The following is a 22986-nucleotide window of genomic DNA, read 5'->3' on the forward strand; positions in this document are numbered from 1 at the left end:
CCACTTCCTCCCCTCCTCCCAATACCCTCCCACTCCCCCCCACTCCCTCTCCTCCTCCCTCTCCAGTCCTAAGAGAAGTCAGGGTTTCCTGCCCTGTGGGAAGTTCAAGTTCCTCCCCCCTTCCTCCGGGTCTAGGAAGCTGAGCATCCAAACAGACTAGGATCCCAAAAAGCCAGTATATGCAGATGAAACAAGACCCAGTGCCATTATCAATGGCTTCTCAGTCAGCCCCCATGTCAGCCACATTCAGAGAATCCGGTTTGATCACTTGCTCATTCAGTCCCAGTTCAGCTGACCTTGGTGAGCTCAATGAGTTCATTTTTATGTTGGTAATACAGTGGTTCATGCAACTAATTATTATGTTTGTTTGCACTATCTACTACTATATTTTTATCAATGTTACAGAAATTTTCATCCAGTTTTGTAAACAAACTTGAATATTTTGTATTCTTATTTTTTTGTGTCATATTTTCCTCAAACGCTTTATATTTATAAACTTTATATTCTATTATATCATTTTACCTACGTCATCTTTAAATTTTCAGAAAACCAGATGCAGATAAAAAGAATTCGATACTGAAATACGAAGTTTTGTGTATAGTGTTTCCTTTTTTATTTGGTGATAGACTATGGTACCAAATTAGGTGAGATCAAAAGTATATAATTGGACTTAAAGTTTGAGAGTTATAGCAACAACTAATCATGTGTATAAAATAACTCTTACAGTGAACACTTGAAGTGTGTGTATGAAACTACTTCATGAGTCTTCCTTTTCAAGCTTCCCTGAGTTTCAGTACATTTAACCAGGAAACCTTTCTATGAAAGAGCAATCAGTGTCCTATAAATATTTCACAGCTGACTATGAAACAGAACACACTGACCTGGTAGGAGTTGCCTCATTTGGTGTCAATTACCTTGTACTTACAATCTATGATCTAACTCTGCCACTGTCATATTATGTTCATTACGCATTAGTCCTAAAATTGGTGCAATTTACTAATATATAAAGAGCAGTAGTCTTCTGTTTAATTATCCCAGAACTATATATGTGCTTGCTTCAAAGATAGCTGGATCTACATATTTCTACACCTGGCAGTCTCATTTATTCATCCCAAGGAAGTAGCCAAAAGTGAGAATTAAAATTGTTACTTTAAAATACTGATACTGTTACTTCTACTACTACTACTACTACTACTACTACTACTACTACTACTACTACTACGTCTCAGTATAATTCCAATATGGTCTCATTCCTTGCTGTCCTAGAATTATGTAGACCAGACTAGACGGGAACTCATAGAGATCTGCCTGCTTCTGCCTCACAAGTACTGGGATTAAAGGTGTGTACCACTATGCCTGGTCAGCTACATATTTATTTATTTGTTTGTTTATTGTTGAGGAGGTTCTTTAAAACATTATCATTTTATGTGTATCAGTGTTTTGCCTGCAGATATCTTTGTACCATATGTGTACCTGGTGTCCAAGGAGACTATAAGAGTGTGTCAGATCCCCTAGAAGTAGAGTTACAGATGGTAGTAAGTCATGTGGATACTGGAAATTGAATCTAGATCCATTGTAAGAGTTGCCAGTGCTGTTAACTGCTGAGCCATCTCTCCAGCCTCATGCTACATTATTGTTAGCAGCAAACAATAGATCAGTCACTAATGGCAGCTGTTTGAAATGATTAGATTTAGCCAACTTTATTTTCAGATAAGAAAATATTTAGGACATGGTTAAACTATTGTATGTGGATATATACTATAGCCATTAACAGTTGTTAAATTTTAATTTTATAGGAAAGTTCTTAAAGTGAGAGTTTCTAAAAAGTAGATCACAAAATAAAATATCATATAAGCTCAACTTATTAAAATATATTAGTTTATTTCAAGTATAGTGATAAACATGAGTCTATAACATCGAACAAGGTATTTGTGATTCTTGCCTACATTAAACAATGTAAGACTTTATGAGATTACATCTCCCCTTAGGGATGGTGATTTTTAGTTAAATATGATTAAGTTTATTTTCTACTTGATAGAATTTTCTTTGACCTTCAATTCACAATTCTTCTGCTTTTTTTCCTGAGACTTTATAACTTCCCAGTTCAGTTAGATTGAAAATAGCTTAAAAACAAAAGATAATTCAAACATAGCACTACGCATCATCTTTAGATTCTCTTTGTCTTTGTGGTTAGTGTCACAATAAAGATTTGATCTTCAAGGAATCCGTCATGGTTTTCTTTGGGCTGTTTTGCAGGACAAGTTATTAGTTTGCAAAAGAAATAGCACTTCTTCAGTGTTTGTAAAAGTTGGTTTTATAAACAAACCTACTCTTGGTGCTTTATGGGTTGTAATTCTTATTGATTATGGGATATTATTAGTTTTTAGGAAGTAAATCTTTGATAAAAAACTTTACACTATTAAATATATTTGAGGTGCAGGAGCCTGTGCATGTTAGGGGAACACTCTATAGTGAGCTATAGTTTCAACCCTTGAATTATTTTTTTCTGTGTGTGCTGAATTACTAAACCAACAGAAACAATTATTGAAGGAATTATAAATATTTTTTAAGATTTTCATCATTCAAAGTATTCATTCTCTGAAGATATATTGATTTTGTTTTTTTATAATTTTATGTGTGTGAGTGAGTAACTGCACATGTATACATGTGAATGTGCATCATGTGCATGGCCGGTTACCATAGAAGTCAGATCCTATGGAACTGGAATTATAGGTAACTATGAACCGTCTAATATGGGTGCTAGGAACCTGACCTCAGGTTCTCTGCAGGACACCAAATGCTCTTAATTGCTGAGCCATCTTGGCAGCTTCATATTTATTCTTGGGAATTGAGGTTAATGTTTTAATTGTGTATGTCTGGAAATTGAAGTTTGGTTCTCTCAATAACTTTAATGTCATATCCTTGTGTGTTTTCATTACAGTTGATTAATTTGTTAGATAGTGATGTAATAGCAATATATAACTTAGAAAGGACTCTTTCCTTTTAAGGCATTTGAGACAGCAAATTTGTTTCATATGCTATCTACAGTGATTATTCAATATTCAATGTCTGTTTTGGTGACATACTTTCACAATAGGATAATGCCAGAATGTTAATTGTGACAATCTATTTCTTCTGGTTTAATTGCTTTTGTAGCGCTCTTGTTATATATGATCTATTTTATTTTAAAAGTACAGTATCTGAATCTCTTATAAGACCATATTTAAAACATACACTTTTTTTTTTAATTCCGGGCTTAAAATTCTGTGCTGTAATGTGCTTGAAACGAAAGCCACATTATTTATTCTTCTACTTTTTCACTCACATGTGGTATCCATTAGGCATCGATCTTGTCCAATAATATTAACTTTATTTTGCCAATTTTTCTGCTATCAGAAGAGTCTTATTAAAATTTAATAAGTAAACTAAAATAAGCAGCTAATGTCATAGTACATTCTGGTAACTCATAAAAGAAGGAAAAAAATAATAATAAGAAAAGTAAAACCTAATGTTAGCTTGAGAGGTTAAAGAAAGGTTAATATATCCTTTCAGACTAATTTCATAATATCTATAAAGGATGATTTTTTGTCCCTCGAGAGAGATATACCCTTTACTTGTAATATGCATTTCTGTTTATGGAAAATTGAATGTTTTATCCTAAGAGTACTGAATCACCCTGAATTACACAGTACTATAAAGACTAAAGAAGGACTAAAGACCATCTGTAACCTTTTTTTTTTCTTCAGAAAAGCCATTCTGGACTTTGACTATGTTAGACACATTGACCTATATGCTGTTTGTGGTTTGCTTCCCATCAACTATTAGATGAAGATCTTAACTCACATGCTTTGTTTTCATAATATCCCCCACTTCCCTTGTTCTTGCTTTATAGGTTCCTTTACTTTACGACTTCACTTGTTTTCATTCTCAATCTTTATAATTTGGAAGAAATAGCTATTGATATTCCCACTTTCCTTTTAAAAAATTATTGTTTCTGTGCACATGGTATTTGTGTGTGAGCACATGTGCATATGGAGTTCAGAGGATAGCTTTGTGAAATCGGATCTCTTCTCCCTTTACATGGGTTCTGAGGATTGACCAGGCTTCAGTGGTAAGCACATTTACCCATTAAGCCATCTCATGAGCCCTCTATTTTCTTAATGACTGTTCTACTCCTCAATCCATTGTTTTCATATAGAATGTTTATAAATTATGAGACCTTGCTTACTTTAAAAGTATATGCCTCAGTCTGTATTCATGTCTCATTTTTGTAACTCCAGAATTTGAGAGTTTGAAATAGAATGACCAGGAGTTGAAGGGTAATCCTGGTTACATAGCATGTTGGGGACAGCCTAGCTTAACGAGAATGTGTCTCAAAAAGCAGTGAAACAAGGCTAGTGAAATGTTGGTGGCTAAAGGTATTTGCCATGCAGGCCTGGTGACCCCACTTTGTTCATTGGGATCCATATAAAGTTGAAGTTTAGCTCTGCCTCTACAAGGTTGTTCTTCTGTCCTCTAAACGTGTGCCATGGCACAGATGACCACAAATACATGCCATGTGTGTATGAGCATGTTTATTCATATAGAAATAATAAATAAACCTAAAACACTAACAAAGAGTATATACATTAGTGGATATAACATGTAACAAGTAGTGCACAAAAGATCTTCAGAAGACCAGTTAACACACAAGAATGTTGTTCAAATTTCTCATTTGTTAAGAAAAAGCACAATGTAATACTACTTCCTTCTATCATATTACTGAAAAAAAATGTCTTCAAGAATTTAGAACAACTGAAAGCCTGATGTACAACCACATAAGAACATGGTTTCATACAAATGAGTAAAAGGTATATGTTTATGTTCATGATTTTATGCTTTTCTGTTTGTGTTACCAGTCAGCTGGCTGTGATTTTTATGCCCAACTAGATAAAAATTTGAGTAGATAAAGAAAGACTTTTTTGTTGTTTGCAGTAGTGAGCCCTTAAGTGCTAGTGCTTGGCTGGACTAGCAGACCCAGAAGTGTACATTCACAGCCCGAGAGTCAGAGACTTATTCTTACATATTTTAGAAGTAAGAAACATACAGTTAAGTACCAGTGACCCTGGAACTCTGCAGCTGTTCTAACCCTTGACCTCCAGCTATAGTGAGTTTCAGAATAACTCAGTATCTGCTGGTTAGTCCTAAGCTCTTGAATGGATGCTGGGATCTTCAGCCCCTACAGTGGCTCTTGGGTCTAGGGTTTGAGAAGCCTTAACCCTTGCAGTAACTAGTGTTATAGCTGTTAGGCCTACTATGTTGACTCTTGACTCTTGATAATAGCTAATTTTACAGCCCTCAGGCTTAGAGTGTTGCATGCTTGGTCCTAAAGACTTAGAGTTCCATGGAATACTTACAATGACCAAGAATAAGTTTCTTTCTTGCAGCCCTTTATAGACTTTAGCCTTATCCTCTTCTTTCTCTGGAACTCTACATCTATCCCCTGGGCATCATTGCTGCTGCTTTCTACTGCTGCTTCCTTTGTATACTCATCAGGTTATGAGTGTCGCCTGTCCTTCCAATGACAAAGTTTAAAAGTTGACAAGGACAAAACCCTATAGAGAAACCTCCCAATGGGCCCAATGTTGCTACACTAGGGGGAAAGCAACCTCCCTCACTTTCCTTCTCCCCCAGAGCTGCTGCTCCTTCATTTCCTTTCAGAAAAAAACAAGCATCCCAGGAATATCAACTAAATATGACATAACAAGATGTAGTAAGACCATGTACCAACTCTTACATCAAGGCTAGATAAGGCAATCCCATAGGAGGAAAAGGGGCTCAACTACAGGCAAAGACTCAAGGACACCACCCATTCCCACTGTTAGGAATTCTACAGGAACAGTAAGCCTCATAACCATAACATTCAGAAGACCTACCACAGACCCATGCAGACTCCATGATTGTCAGTTCAGTCTTTGAGGCTCCATGAGCCCTGCTTAGTGATTCTATGGTCTGTGTTCTTGTGTTGTACTTGACCCCTTTAGCTCCTACAATCCTTCCTCCCCGTCTTGGTGGGAGTGGGGGACGAAGGGTGGAGTAGAAGATCTGGGTGGAGTGGAGGGAGGAGTGAGTGATTGTAGTCCAATATATTGTATGAGAGAATAAATAAAAAGAAAGGGGCATGTCAATTTCATGTTTCCATTTTTACTTTATAAATATTAGATTTATTTTATTTTATGTGTCTGAATGTTTTGCCTTGCATGTATGTGTACTACATGCATTCCTGGAACCAAGACTAGTCAGGAAGAGGGCCTCAGATCACCTGGAAGTGGAGTTACAGATGGTTGTAAGCCTCCATGTAGGTGCTGGGAAATAAACCTTGGGCCCTCTGCAAGAACAATCAACACTCTTAACCACAGAACAGCCATACCATTGCCACTTATAATTGAAAGTATTACTGTAAATAGAGTTAGTATGGTAGTATGAATGTAATTGACCCCTGTAAGCCTATATGGAGTGGCACTATTTGGAGATGTGGCTTTGTTGGAATAGGTGCTACTGTTTTGGGGAAAGTGTGTCACTGTGCTGTTGGGCTTTGATGCCTGTTTTGCTCGAGCTTCACTCAGACCACTTCCTATTGCCTTAAGCCACTTCTGCAAGCTACTTCTCCAATGTCTGCCTGCATGCCACCATGTTGCACCATGATAATAATGGACTAAAACTCTAAAAATGTAAGCCACCCCAATTAAACGTTTTTCCTTTATAAGAGTTAACATGGACATGGTGTCTCTTCACAGCAATAGAAATCCTAAGGCAGTTAGCAAAAAGTCAGCATAGAACTAACATTTGTAATACATGTAAAAATAGTTAATAGTATTTAGCAATGTTTAACAGTGCTTAACTCCTGCACTAGGGTCCCACAAAGAGTTGGGTCTCTCTCACCTATATGATATGTATGCTACATCTAAGACTATTACATAAAAAATGATATTGCTGCATTATCTATGTTATGGTGTACAATAAATTATGCTTAGGAGCTTCAGTTAGCAAACATGTTTTTCTGAGAATCGGCAGTTCAGGAGTAGTATAACTGTGTGGTTTTAGTATATTATATTGCTTTCATATGACTATCAAGATATTGGCCAGACTATAGATATTTGAAGGCTTGAAAGGGTTTGAGAATCTGCTTTAAATATCGTAGACTCACATACTTACTGAGGGAAGCCTCAGTAAAAGCTCTTGGTATTATCCAAAGCTAAAGCCCACATTTATACACAGAGAGGTATATCCAATCTTACAATGACATTACACAAAGATGAAATTCATCATGACTTGAAAGTATTTTAACTTGAAAATTCATTTCACACATCACAGTTCACCCACATAGCAAGCCATCTAGTCTTGGCAGGTTTACTTGGCTGACTGGTATCTATGGCTCACTGCCACTGCCTAAGAAAAAAAGTAGAGGATCAGATTATATATTACTAGCCTGGTAACATATAATATTATGATCAAGATTGAAAGTTCATATGCATTTTCTCTTGAGTGTATATCATTTTCATACAATTATAAACTTCAAAACTAGTAAATTGATCCATTGTAAGTCCAGAACCATGTGTATAAAATGTTTTGCATATGTATTTATATAGTGAAAATACTTTTGTTTTGGATCTTGATTTTTGTGATTAGATTATTGACTGATCTAGTTCAGTCTTTTTGCATCCTACTTTATTGAGGTATAATTGTCATGTAAATTGGTACCATGCTTGTATCTGAAGATAAAATTGGGAACATTTTGCATGTATATAACTACCTATGAAATTGTCATAATTAAGCTATTGCACTCCTCTACCTGCCTTAAAAGGAGCTTCCTTCTGTTCCCTTGTAAATTCATTAATTGTTCATTTTTTTGGTAACTTCTTTAATTGTTCACTTTTTGGAGACATAAAAACTTCTAATGTAGTTCATTACTGGACTTGAAATGGTTCTGTTTCTTCGGCTTCCTTAGTGTTCAGATTATCACATTAATGGCATGTACTACCTTACCTGACATTATTATCTGTGAGTAACCCCCCTCTCTATATCTATCTATCTATCTATCTATCTATCTATCTATCTATCTATCTATCTATCTATCTATCTATATGATTTTGTGCATGTATCATATTTCTTTCTATATAGAGAGTGTCTTGAAGATCACCACTTATATCACAGATAGCTCTATTGAAATTTTGGTTTAACCTATTATATAGTGCCTCTAAATTCTAACATATTTATGATGTCATTGACCAGTGCTATATTTTTCTTTTTTGTTATTTGTTTATTTTTTTAGATTTTTTTCTTATTCTTCTGTCATATATGATATATATTACATTACTGCAGTTTCTCTTCCTTCCACTCCTCCCAGACCACTCCTTCCCCTCCTACCTCTGCCCTATCCCAGTTCCACTCCTCCTCAGTTTTCCTTAAACAAACAGAAGGCCTCTCAGAGATATCAAGTGAACATTTTGTATTTTTTATCCTACTGGGTTACCTTGAACCATGTTATAATTAGAATTCTGTCATTTCACATACTATTATGATCTTGAGAAAGTCATTTAATCATTATATGCCCAATTCTAATCTATAAAATGGGAATAATGATAGTACTATGTTTAAGTCATAAGATTACACAAATAAACTGCATGTGATGATCTGGTAACAGTATGCTGTCTTATTATCTGCTTCTATTTTCATGGGCTTTAATGCTGAAGTTTTCAGTTTCTCCTGATAGTACTAAAACTACAGTTTGCAGGGCCTTGCATTTAAATATACCAGAAAATACCTACCAGAATTGACCTCTTCCTTTTTACTCTTACTTCAATACCATCCTACTATTAGCATATTGCTGAAAAGGAAGAGAGGAATATTAGGGAGATAGGACTTTGGGTCGTTCCACATGCTTGCAGATATCAGAAACAAGATGCTTTAAAAGAAATCTATGGAGGGAGAACATGAATAACGAAGTCAGGACCGCGAGGGGTGCGTTCACCCACTGAGATGGTTGGACAGATCTAATGGGAGATCATCAAGGCCAGTAGGAATGGGACTGATGGAGCATGTGATCAAACCGGACTCTCTGAATGTGGCTGACGGTGGAGGCGGACTGAGAAGCCATTGACAATGGCGCTGGGCTTTGATTCTACTGCATGGACGGGCTTTGTGGGAGCCTTGTCTGTTTGGCTGCTCACCTTCCTGGACCTGGGGGGGAGCGGGGAGGACCTTGGACTTCCCATAGGGTAGGGAACCCCGACTGCTCTTTGGCCTGGAGGAGGAGGGGGAGTGGGAGGAGGGGAGGGGAGGGAAGTGGAAGGAGAGGAGGAGGTGGAAATTTTTAATAAAAAAAAGAAATCTAAGATTTTACAAATCAAGATGTCAAAATGTGGATTTCATATCTACATCAAAATTTTCTATTGTCAATTAACCTGGTACTGGTTTATAAACTTGAGAGATGCAGTCTGTGTAGTTGAGAAGTCAGAGATGAAGACACCATTAATTTCAGTGTCTCTGAAGACTCATTCTCTTGAGTTGACACCTTGCTACATGTTCATATGGTGGATGGGACTAGTGATACCTTCATGTTTCTTTTCTAAGGATCCTAATCCTGTTCATGGGGATAGAGATAGACTAGAACATAATATGATTTTATGGAAATACCAATATTCAATCCATACTTTAACACAAGTTAAGCAGTAGTACATATGAGTCAGTAGTGCAGATGAACACATTGTAGAATACATGTTCCAAGTGACAACAAAATATTCTGCAAGAGAAGCTACAACCAAAAGTTTATATATACTTTGATTTCATTTATGTAAAGAACATAAACACTTAAAAATCATTTATAACAAAAAGTAACTAGGGAAGTGGTTATGAGTACCTGAAAGTACTTTCCTCATACCTAGTCCAAGAGGTGCCCTTAATACTACAAAAACCAGTGCTGTCATCACTCCCAGATTATCTAGGGAGTGCTCTGTCACTTTTTTTGAGGGGAGGGGGATGGACTAATGGTCCAATGTGTCTTTTCTCCATAATTGTTTTTTTTCTTTGCTATCTACCACTGTTTCTCATAATTTAAAGTATTATGTATTTTACTTATTTAAATAAATGTATAGAAATAATTTTGGGCCATAAGGAATTGAGAAGAACCAAATTTACTTGTATAGTAGAGAAATATTTGGATTTATACCTGTAGTAGTATTTCAGATCATGGTAAAATAGCTTTATAGGTGTTTTGAGACATTTAAATTTGTGAAATTGAAGAGATAGGACAAGACTGAACATTAACCTTTGTATTTTGTTGGCATGTAAGTGTTAGTTAAAGTATTACTGTGAATAAAGTAGCTTTCTGCTAGGAAATATAGTTGATATCATTAAGTGATTTATGGGCATCTAGATTGCAATAGTATGCAAAAATTTCTTCTTATTAACTGATTTGTTTCAACTTGATTTAGTTAGATGGTTATGCCATTATTTTTAATATTTTATCATATACTTGAAACTTAAAAACCATTGTCAAGTAAAATTAATTATCTCTCACTTAAAAGATATTGGAGAATTTTTAACTTGTTATTGATATTTCTGTATCTTTATGTTCTAATAATACTTACACTGAGTAGCCTTATACTTCTTTTGACTTGTTTTTGAATTTTTTGAATTAAACAGAGGTTAGGAAATAACAGCCTAGTACCTAATTCTGTATAGTTAGGAGCCAGGAATCATTTTTATATGATTAAAGAATATTTAAAAATTTGTGACACTTAACAATTATACAAAATTCAAGTTTTAATGTCCTTGCATTATAAAATGCAAACTTTTTGAATTTTTATTTATCTATCTATTTGTGGGGGTAGGGGAGGATACATACTGAAGAGCATATGTGGATGTCGGAGGAGAACTTGCAGGGATAGGTTCTCTTCTTTAACCACATGGGTCCTGGGGGAGTGTGGACTTGAGTTTTCAGGCTTGGTGAAAAGGTCCTTAACCCACTGAACCTTTTCACTGGCCCCATTAAATTATATCTACATACAAGTCGCTTCTGTGCCTGCTTTATGACTATAACAGAAGAATTAGTTATTAACTGAGACCTTTGAAATGTAAATATTTACTCTTGGATGTGCTATAGAAAAAACCTACTGACACGGGCATATGGTGTATACCAAAAGTTAAGTTGTAAGGCAACTAGTAAAAAACAAGTACCAGAAGATCAGAAGTGGGTCTGGCATGATAGTACACTTATGTAATTCTAGCACTTGGAAGGTTGAGGTAAGAGGATCATGAATTCTAGATCATTTATAGTAAGACCCTGTCTCAAAGGAACAAATAAATAAACATACAAATAGCAATAATAAAAGTAGCAGAAATGCTTATCTTACACAAGTATTATTTTAATAATTCCGTTCTTCCCTCCATAATTGTTTTTCTTTAATATCTACCACTATTTCTCAGAACTTAAAGTATTATATATTTTACTTATTTAAATAATCTGGCATAGAATTAATTTTGTTTTCCCCTCTAGGTTGTAACTTTCATAAGGTTATAGCTTTTTGTCTGTATTGTGTACTGTTGCACTCCCAGGGATCTAGGCCTGTTAAAAGATACAGGATATATATCTGAGTAGACTGTTGAATTGAAAAGGCGACTGTGCTGATTTTGCTTCACATTACTCTACCCTAATCTGAAGGAAAATGGAAAACAAAAGAAAGTGCTCTTTGTTTAATTGTATAACTTAACTAGTATTGTGCTGCAGATAGTACAGGGCATCTCAAAATTCAGCAGTATTTGATAAGATTTTGGTTCTTCTTTCTAGTGAGTAATTGCATATATTTATATATGAATGATTTACTATGTATTAAATATAAGATATCTATAGTGTTATGGTATTTTATGTTATAGTTTTTGATTTTTTTAAAAGTTAATAATATATAGTTTCACTAAAGACATAGTATTCACTTATACCAATATCTGAATCTCAATCTTTTATATCAGTTAATGCTTTTATAAAATATAAGCAATAAAGTTGGTGAAGTGAATAGGAAGCTGCTAAAGGTTATTTAGTGGAATTTACAAGAATTTATTAAGTTCTCCAAGAGTAGGTTGTTTGATGGATGCAAAGAAATTGCTTAATGGTTTTCTCTGCAGTTAGAATAGATATTCCAATGCTGTACTAACTCAACTCACAAAGTGTTGTATATTGACCACTTATTTTTATCTTTAACGTTTTCTCATTTACCATGCTAAAGCTGTAATAGACTTTGAGCTTTTTCTTTAATTAAGTTCTTTTATTTACACCTTAAAGTATAATAAACACAAAAAAGCAAGTAAATATAATGAACACACACACACACACACACACATCTCCATAAAGTCTAAACTTTGTTCCTCAGTGAACATGTCTCTTTTATTTACCACTAACTCTCTAATGTTCAGGAAAATTGCTGAATTATGATCTTAAGTAAACATTTGGTTTTCATTTTTGAGACAGGATTTCATGCAGTCCAGGCTGGTCTTGAATTTGCTGTGTAGAAAAGGATGACTCTGAACAACTGTTTCTTTTGCCTGCACAGGCTAGTGCTGAAATTATAGGTATACACCACCATGACAAATTTTACATGGGACTGGGAATCGCACCCAGGGCCATGTCATGTTGGCAGGCACTCTACCAGGGAAGCAACAGCTCTGGCCTTAAAGTAAATTGCTTTTTAATGATTAAATATTTGACTGAAAGAATACCAGATTTTGTGTCAGAAACCCTATGTCAAGATCTTGAAATGTATTCTAAATCTTGATCTATATGTTAGTTCACACTAGTGTTACATAAGTCAGCTTTCCTTCTGTGTGATGAAAACATAAGGCAATCACCAAGGGGGATGAATTTGTTTTGGTTTTAGTAGTATCAGTCCATGGTCACTTGGTACTCTTGTTTCTCTCCCTTTTGAAAAGCCAGTTCATCACAACAGAAGGATGTGATGAAAGAATACTGCACTCTTATGGCTGCCAGGAGGCAGAACATAATAAAGGGAATAGGAACAAAATATGTTCTTTTGGAACATGCCTCCAGGGACCTATTTCTTTCCATTTGGTCCCATGTCTTAAAGTTTTTGTAACCTTTTAGTAGTGCCATTAGCTGCCGACGAAGCATTTAACACATGGCCTTTGTGGTTTGTTTTCAGATCCAGACCATCACAAGTGTCTCTGTGAAGACTAACAATTATAATATTAGCATTTTAATACAATTGTGTTGAGATATTATCCAAATCCTGAAATGTTCTTACCTATTAGTTATGTGAACATGAGGAATTTGATTGCTTCAAAATTTATCAATTGGTATTACTGTTTCTACCTCATAGGATTCTTTTGGGCCCTAATAAGATGACCCAAGAGTAGTTGCCTTGTCACAGTGAACATACATGCAACAAATACCAGTTGAACATTTATTATGTGAAGTATGTGATACCAAAAATGGAATATGGAAATGAAGCTTCCAGAGGCCTAATAGAATAAAAATTTCCAGGTGTTGTGGTACATGTCACACCACTAAGGGTGTAGGAGGATCTGTGTGAGTTCCAGGCTAACCAAGGCTATGCTGTATGACCCTGTGTCAAGACAAAGCAAAGAAGATAGGACAAGAAATAGCTCTTACAGAAGAGCCTTCTGACAGCTGAAGGAGTCTAAAACTTTAGGAGAGACAATAAAAAGGGAAAGGTTCTAGGGACTACCTCATCTCTACAGTGCATTATAATGCCTTTTAGCTTCTAACCCTTAAAATTAGAAAGGCTTTGGAATGTGGTAAAGAAACTACACGTTAGGACTGATAAAGCTGTAAGAATGGTGGCCAGAGGTTATTGTATATATTGTGTATCAACGTGCAGGGGAGGGCTGAGAAGTGAGCAGCTTGCCTAACTTGATATTCTTGTGGCTGAAAAATAAAGGCAGTGTGGATCTCCGCAAATTAAAATGTAGCCTGCAGTATTTTGAAACTAATACCTAATTGTAATTGAATCTCAGGGGATTTTTAGAATAATAACTACAAGGAATAGGAGGCTGGAGAAAAGAAGGCAAGTATTTGTAGAAACGACAAAGGGCATGCTTAAAAGAATTGCAATCCCAAGGTTTAATAGTATAGCTGAAGCAGAATCTTGAAAATTAAAGTTTAATTTTCAAAATTCTGCTAATAAAATAAATATTACACTACCTTTTTGTCTTAAGTTATAATTATTAATTTTGAATGCTTTCAACCAGATTGACAAACTGAGAAGAAAACCAGAAGAATCATATGGAACCAAGCCATTTGGGTGGGAGGTACCAAACCTTTGTTAACCTTCTTGTTCTTACTTACTGATTCTAAGAACTATTATAGCTGTTTCATTTAAACTTTTCTCAAGGCTGATAAAGTTAGAGATGCTATGGATAATACCAGTATGTTGAAAGAAAGGCTTAAAAGATTAAATGAATTACCTAAGATCAGATAGTAATTGGCAGGCTAGGGCTAAATTCCAAAGTCTGTACTGTGTTTTTACCTTTTGTTAGAACTCTATCAAATTCACTTACTTATTTTTCTCTTTTGTAACTTAGACCAGTTGGTTGAGGATCAGTGCACAGACATTTCAATTCATATACAATTCTTAACACACATACCAAAAATCTGAAGAGCCATGCATTGTGCTATGTACATGAATGTAATATATAATATTCATTTTATTACTTTATATATTTTGGTATTTTGCCTGCATGTATATATTTGTATCACATGTGTGCATGGTTCCTATGAAAGTTAGAAGAGGCCTTCAGATCCCTTGGGACTGAAGTCCCCATGTGAATGTTGAGAATTCCATCCAGGTACTCTGAAAGAACAAGTGCTCTTAACTGCTAAGCCAACTCTCCAGCTTTTGTGTTTATTTTAAATAGTTTTTACATTGATGTTCCGGTTTCAAATTTGTCCATAAATTTTTCTTAAAGATCTCACATAACTGGCATGCATTTAATCTTTTATATCGATTGATTCATAGCTTTATATCACAGACAACATATCATCAAATTTTCTTTCTTCTATGACGTTATCAAAATTGTTAGGAAACTGACCACCATAACCAGAATAGAGGACATAAAATTCTGACAGGGCAAGAACCAGTAATTGTTTTCATTTGTTTGTTTGTTTTAAGTGGTTCTATTAAAAAACATGAGACTAGAAGTAATGCAAAATAATCTAGACACAAATACATGGCTAGACTCTGAATTGTTGTTTAGCATGTTTTGTATTGAGGAATATAAAACTAGTCCACTCTGGACTCACAGACAATGATAGTCTCCCCTGATTTAATATCCTGCTATCATCTGGTTATACCAAAAAATAAACAACCAATGAATGACTTTACCTCTTAAAAATACTTACATTTAAAAATTTGGATAAATTGGGATTTTCCCCTTTTTAAAAAATATTTCTAGAGCTCTTAAGAAACTCATATTTACAAAATAGTTTATAAGAACATTTCTCTGGCTTTTAGAAAAAGGAAGACAGGGTATATGAGACATGGCACACGATCAGTTGACTTGGCTTCTTTCTCTTTGCTTGAGAGGCAGGGCTCTACTTTTTAACTTTTTAGTGTCTCCCTTTTATGCAGGTAAATCTTATTTTTTTCTTGGTTTGTCAACCCAGCCTGTTTACGTTTTGCTATCCTTTCCTCTTTTGTTTCCACTTTTTTGTCTGATTACTTATTTTGAGAAACATACTCTTCTATAAGAACATGTTGATTATCCTGCTACAATTAATCCCTTGATTAATGTACAATGAGTAGCTATAATTATCAATTTTGAGCATATCCTTTCATTTAGATGTTTGCAGAATATTTCCTGGCAGGAGTGACTTTGGCTTGACAGCCTTGCAGGGGGACCCTTAGGCACTTCCTTGGCCCTTCCAAGCTGACCTTTCTCTTGGTCATCATGTGGTTGGCAAGGCCACCTGTGCAGCTGGAGAACTGTATGGAACTGGATTAGAATCATATCCGTGACCCTTCGTTTCCCTACCACACTGGCCAGATACCCCAGCCTTTGGCAAAAGTGGCCCTGAAGTTATTTAAAATGTCATGCTTTCCTTTAGTCCTTACTTTATGCATGTATCTATCAAGAAATATATCATAACATTATGCTCTATATATTAAACAGATAGCTTAAAACTATAATTAAAAATAGTTATATACATATATAACTATTTTCTGCTTACTTTTCATATATATAGAACAACATAATTATATATGTGTTTCTCTCTCTCTCTCTCTCTCTATATATATATATATATATACACATATAAAACTAAAATTAGAGAAAATATGAGATAATCTATGTAGACTACACTGGCCTCAAACTCAGAAAGATCTACCTGCCTCTGCCTCCTGAGTGCTGGGATTAAAGGTGTGCACTGCCAATAATGGTTGATATATTAGTTTTCAGGAAGCTAGGATCTAGTTTATAGAGCAGTGGTTCTCAACCTTCCTAATGCTGTGACGCTTTACTATAGTTCTTCATGTTGTGGTGACCCCCCAGACATATAATTATTTTCATTGCTACTTTATATGAATTGTAATTCATTTTTTTGCCAAAGGGGTTGCAACCCACAGGTTACAGCCTTTGTTATAGAGTTTAGTTAGTGCTAGGCAAGGTAAATAAATGGAAGAGTTGGAAGTGCTACTTAGTTTAAGATAGGGACCCCTGACTGAGAAACAAGATTGAGGAGAACTCATTTTTAGAGAAGTATAAACCTTCTCTAAAAGTTTCCTACAACACAGACACACAGACACACAAACATAACACTACATACACTTATGTGCACGTGCACACACACACACACACACACACACACACACACACACACACACCTCAAATTAAAGGAGACTAGAGAAGCAAGGATCCAAGTTAAAGAGACACACTGAATGTTGATAGCAGAAGCAGCAGTAAGAGACAACGTGAAATAGAAAACTTAGTTTGGGGTGATGTGTTTAATAGGCCATTAACCCTGTATCTTTAAGGAAATCATTTTGCTTAAAATAAGATTCTGACCTTCAGATTGGTGACTATCCTAATTGTTATCAGAGATACTCTATCCAGTAACTGATGGAATCAGGTTCAGAGATCCATGGCCAAACACTGGACTGAGCTCAGAATGTCTTGCTGAAGAAAGGGATGAGGGATTATATGAACCTGGGGGTCATGACATGGGAACCCAAAGATAGATGACCTGAGCTCATGGGAATTCATGGTCTCTAAATCAACAGTTAGGGAGCCTCCACGGGACCAACCTAGGCACTCTGCCTATGTGTGACAGTTGTATAGCTTGGTCTCTTAGTAAGACTCCTTGCAATAGAATCAGGACCTGTCTCTGACTTTTGGGTACCTGTACCCCATTCTGGATTACCTTTCCTAGCCTTGATACAAGAAAAGGAGTTTGGCCCTGCCTCTATTTGGTATGCCATGACATCGTAAAAGCCAGTGGGAGGCTTGCTGCTTTCTGAATGAAGACAGAGTAGTCAGTCTGAAGGGGAATCTGGAGAAGAGGAGGGAAGGGAAACTGCGGTTGATATGTAAAATGAAAGAATAAAAATATTATTTAAAAAAATTCTGAACCAGGAAGTGGTAGCTCACGCCTTTAATCCTAGCACTCAGGATGTTGGGGCAGGCAGATCTCTCCGAGTTCGAGGCCAACCTAGTCTACAAGAGCTAGTTCCAGCATAGGCCTCAAAGCTGAAGAGATGTCCTGTCTCAAAAAAACAAAAATAGATAAATAAATAAATAAATAAATAAATAAAGTTCTGATTTTTAGAGTTTTGCCCCTAGATGTTTAGGTGAGGTAGTTATTGACTAGGGTAGAATTAACCTTTGTTTCCTTGGTTTCATCTTCTCCAGGAAGAAGGCAATCCCAGATCCAGATGACATTTTTGACCTCTGGAGAGGCAGCTGCTCTTTGAAAATCCTAGCCCATGCCTCACAGCCCTTTCCTTTGTGGTTCTCACTAACAACAGAAATAGGCTTAATTCTTTCTAAAGAGATTGATTAAATATTAAAGAAGAACAAGCAAGAAATTTTAAGAAAATGAAACCACGAAGTCCTGCCAGATTTCTTTAGCATCCTTGATATCACTGTCTCTGCAGTCCAATTATCTTCACCCCTTAATTCTCCTTTCCCCAAGAAATGCCACTGATTTTCTCTTAAAATCCAAATTGAGTCATTCCACCACCATCCCACTTAACTCTTGCAAGTCATTATTTGTACATGAATGGATTACCCTTTGCTATATTGCCTTTTTCCTCATGCCTTCCCGGAATAAGTTCACTTGAAAGGTAATTGGTACTTCAAATTCTTGATTTCTGATGACAGCATATATTGAGGACTTCAAGGAGAAATTCCAGTGAGTGAGACTAGGGTAGTTCTGTACCCTAATTTAGCTTGGAGAGTTAACCTATTTATTAACAAGTGTTTTTCATAAAAATACAAGTTAAATTTTTATTGGCATATATTAATTATATATTAGTGGTTTATTATGATAATTTCATATATGTATATAATGCATTTTTATCATATTTATCCTCCATTACTCTATTTTGTTCCCCTCCCATTTTCTTAACCCCCTTGTCCTTTCCAACTATTCATTATTCAAACACTCACTCATTAATTGATTTATTTCTTGCCGTGTTTTTGCTTGTTTGGTGTTTCTGTGAGGAGCTCACAAGAGTTGACCTTTCCCTGTCTAAGATTATTTTGAGGAACTCAGCTGATTTCAAAAGAAGATCAAACAATAAATTCTCTAAAGAATCCAATCCTGAGAAATGTTCATAATAAAATGCCAAATAAATTGATATAATTTTGCTACATTTTTCATTGCCTGTTTTTAAATTTTTTATTATTTTATATTATTGCATGAATGTGTGTGTGTTCCATGTGCTTGTGAAAGTCAGAAGAGGGAGCCTGATCTCCAGAAACTAGAGTTGAGGATAGTTGTGAACCATTGTGTAGATTCTGAGTACTGAACGTGGGTTCTGAGTGCTGAATGTAGGTCCTCTGTTAGAGCAACAAAGTGCTTTGAACCATTATGCTATCTCCCCAGTCCATCATTCTCATTTTCTAAGTATCTGAAATGTTTGGTGACAAGGAAACTTGTATAGGCTTATGTCAGCATTTTCTAGATTTAACAAAGAACATTTGCTTTTGAAGTACATACCTTTAATGCCCTAGAGGGTACACAGAGTATATTTTGTAAAAAAAAAAATTAAAATAGAAAGGGTTTATCTGGTACCATACAACTAGTTATCAAGTTTCAGTTTGGTATTTATTCTTGATTTCCCCTACTGAACTTCTAGTAAGTTTCTTAATGGATTTATAGATCATATCTTTTCACTACACACACCCACAGATACCGACACACACCTGAACTCAACTGCTTAGCTACACATGAAGAGCTTGACAAGTGACTGGTAAATAGTATCTTCATGCTTTATACCTGTAAGAAATTGAAGCATTAATTATATGCACTGGCTTCTGCATATGTTGTGTTCATGCTTTTTCCATCTATAAAACAGAATTTCTGTTTTTGTATAACTTCCATTGACATTGCTATTTATGGATTTCCTGTTGGTTCTCTTATGCTTGTTTTCAGGAACTCCATGGTCCTTGATTCATGATGTTTATTGGAAATAATTGTGGGCTGCTTTGCCTCAAGGATAATTTGATTAGGGGCACTGCCATTTGACACCAATCAGGGAAATGTTACAGGGTAAAGGGAATTTTACTTGTTATAGAATGCCAATGAAGGGAAGGCAGAGACAAGCAAGCTAATAATATGCTAGCCTTGTTATTAACATCAAGTCTTTGGCATTTTTGCCTGTCATCTTTTGTTGATAAGGCTGTCCTCCAAAAAGATAAGTGTGTGGCCAATTTAATGAGTTTTATTTAGCAAGGGCAAAAACTAATACCAGAAAAAGAAGGTCATAGTTAAGTTGGTTTAGACAGCTCATGCTTTCCAAAATTGTGCTTCTGTCCTCTGAGGTTAGGTATCTGTGATCCATAAAACAGTTTTGTCAGGGAGCAAGATTAGAGTGCATTGAAATGAAATGCTCACACTGACTACATCAGCTATAATGGAGCTTATCTGATATAGTGACTCAGCCTTTGTGAATCTGACTGTGTATGTGCTCTGTTTTGTACAGAGAATCATCATCCAGGACCTGCCAGAAGCCAAAAGAAAAAAATGGGGAGGGGTAAGTTTCTCTTTTCTTTTGAAATTATTTTTCTTCATAATAGTAATCTAGCATTCCAGGGAAATTGAGATTAGAAATACATTTGTAGGCACTTAAGTTGTGTTTTTTCTTGGTGACGGAAAATTTGGTCTGATTCAACACTATGCATAAAAATACTATGTGTTACTCACTGGTTCTTTTTTTTTGATATTTGGTTTTCTTGTTGCTAGTGGTGGTGGTGTGCATACATGTTTGTGCACGTGCAAATGTATATACATCTCCCAGGACAGAGAGAAATAGTTCAAGTTTGATATTATATAAATGTTCGAAATTCCAACTTCTGTATAACTCTTTCCAAAGTTACCCACAAGCCTTGATACTATCTGAGTTTTGCTAATAGTAACAGAAATTGACTGACTCAGTAATTAAGAACTCTTAATTTACTTGCTGCTCATTCAGGGACCTGGTTTTGTTCCCTGTACCAATACTCACAACTGACTGTAACTCTGGTTTCAGGTGTTCTAATACCCTGTGGCTTCTGTGGGCATTTCTGTGCAAATTGAACACAAACTAATTCAGGCACATGTATATACACATACATAAAAATAAATTACTAAATATTTTTAGTTTTTTTTTTCTTGAGACAGGGTTTCTCTGTAGCTTTGGAACCTGTCATGGAACTAGCTCTTGTAGACCAAGCTGACCTCAAACTCACAGAGATCTGCCTTCCTCTGTTTCCCGAGTGCTGGGATTAAAGATGTTAGTCATTCCAGATATATTTTAAAATTTTTTCTAAAAAAAATAAGAACACAAATTAAAAAGTTCCTTTTATGTAGCAGTGTTTTTTTGTTTCTTTTAAAGTGAAAATGTCAACACTAAAAAACATTACATGAATTTTTTATGCTTGTTTTTGCTTTTACATGAAGTTATTATGGAGAGTAGACAATAGAGAAATTTAGGGTCATTTAATTTCTAATATGGACTATCCATATTAATGACTTTATAATAATTCTAGTATATATATATGTCATAATAAAAGCAATATGCTAAACTAGATGGTGGTGGCACATGCCTTTAATCCCAGCACATGGGAGGCAGAGGCAGGCAGGCAGGAAGATCTCCGAATTTGAGGCCAGCCTGATCTACAAAGTCAATTCCAAGACAGCAAGGGAAAGTCTTTCTTGATCCCCTCCAAAACAAAAGCAACATGCTATAAAGGGTGTTAAGGAAAGATGCTGTGTAGAGTACTATACTAGGATACATATGAATCCAAAGATTAAAGGCCTGAAATCAAGTTCCATAGCCATTACTTCAGTTAAACCTCAAAGTTTCCCAATATGGGATTTTTTTTCATCTCTGAGGTAGAATTAATGTATCCTGTATTTCCAGCCTCAAGAGGATGTGGTTAGCGTACTGTGATAATATGTGCAAGTATATGGAACTGTAAAGTCTAATAACATAGGACAGTGGTATCAACTTATTGCAATGTTTATTGAATAAATATATCTTTGTTGGTCCTTTTAACAGTCAAACTGAAGCTATTGGATAGATGCTTTTGAAAGCAACAGATCTTAGAGTGTGGTTGTGCAATTTACCTAGAGTTCTGCCTTAAGTTGCTTGCCCCATTATTATTTGTGTCTTTATAGGCAGCCACCACATCACAGATCACTCATAGGAATTCTTTCTATACCTTGTTGCTTCTGTGTGTTCCAGAGCTTCCTTTGGAAGCTGATTTGTTTTAGACATACTGGTTCTTTCTAAACCTTTAGATAGCAATCTCCAACCATTTACAATTTTTTAAAATAAATAAACATTGTAAATACATTAACGCATATTCCTAGGATTAATCCATGCTTGCAGTATCCTAAATTCTGCTGTCAGTGGAAGCTTCCAGAGTATCTCATATTGCTTAATCCTCACCCAAGCTACCAAGTTACAAATAGGTTTAGAGAATGCCCTAGCTGTTGCCTTCCATTGTCACCATATGAAAAAGAGCAACACTGTCAAGGAACCTATTATTTCTGATTTCTTCTTTTACTTTCAGACTGATCATCAGTCACTAACAAAGAGATTGTTAGGAGCCTCCTTTAAAAGATGCTGGAACAAATAGTGATTCAATGCCCAGGCATTTAATAGAACAGGATATAGTAATGCAGTCTGCAAAGATGGGCATATTTCCAACCTGGAGACTGAGAAAAGGAAGTGCATCACATAATGTTGTTTTTACAAATGCAGGAAGCTTGTGATAGCTGTTTTTTGACTGCTGGTAGCAACTACTTTGAAAACATTCATGTAAATGTGACCAAACACCATCCTTTATCCTTTAAACTTTGCTGCAGTTTACTTGATTGTATTAAATTTGCTTGATTAATTGCCGATACTTTAGTGGAAAGAAGAGAATGTTACAGTGTGTGCTTATATTTTTTCTATTTTGGGTGTTGTATATTGAAAATTTTACTGCATTTGATAAGCATTCTCACAAGCAAAATTCAATATGCATACAAAAGGACACAATTGCAAATATAGCATTAAACTTGTGAGAAATTTAAATTGAAGTTAATTTATTTTGCTATTCTTTAATAAGGACAAATCAATATTTTACAAATATATGAAACTTTTTTTAATGAACATGAAAGTTCACAAACTTTAAATCTTTAAAAGGAGGAACAGGCTGGAGAGATGACTCAGACGGTAAGAGCATTGTCTACACTTCCAAAGATCCTGAGTTCAATTCCCAACAACCACA

At 35.4% G+C, this 22986-nt stretch overlaps 1 protein-coding gene across 2 annotated transcripts in view; it reads left to right on the forward strand.

Moving 5' to 3' along the window:
- The window catches only part of Prrg1 (proline rich and Gla domain 1), a 114856-nt gene that overhangs the window by 27538 nt on the left and 64332 nt on the right, over positions 1-22986 (forward strand). For both annotated transcript variants that reach the window (XM_048436309.3, XM_048436317.3), the window contains exon 2: positions 20211-20261. In XM_048436309.3, the coding sequence (XP_048292266.3) occupies positions 20252-20261 (10 nt within the window). In that variant the 5' untranslated portion in view covers positions 20211-20251. The remainder of the gene's footprint in view (positions 1-20210; positions 20262-22986) is intronic.

This window comes from Myodes glareolus, chromosome X, assembly GCF_982192425.1.
Source record: "Myodes glareolus chromosome X, mMyoGla1.1, whole genome shotgun sequence".
NCBI classification, from domain to species: domain Eukaryota; kingdom Metazoa; phylum Chordata; class Mammalia; order Rodentia; family Cricetidae; genus Myodes; species Myodes glareolus.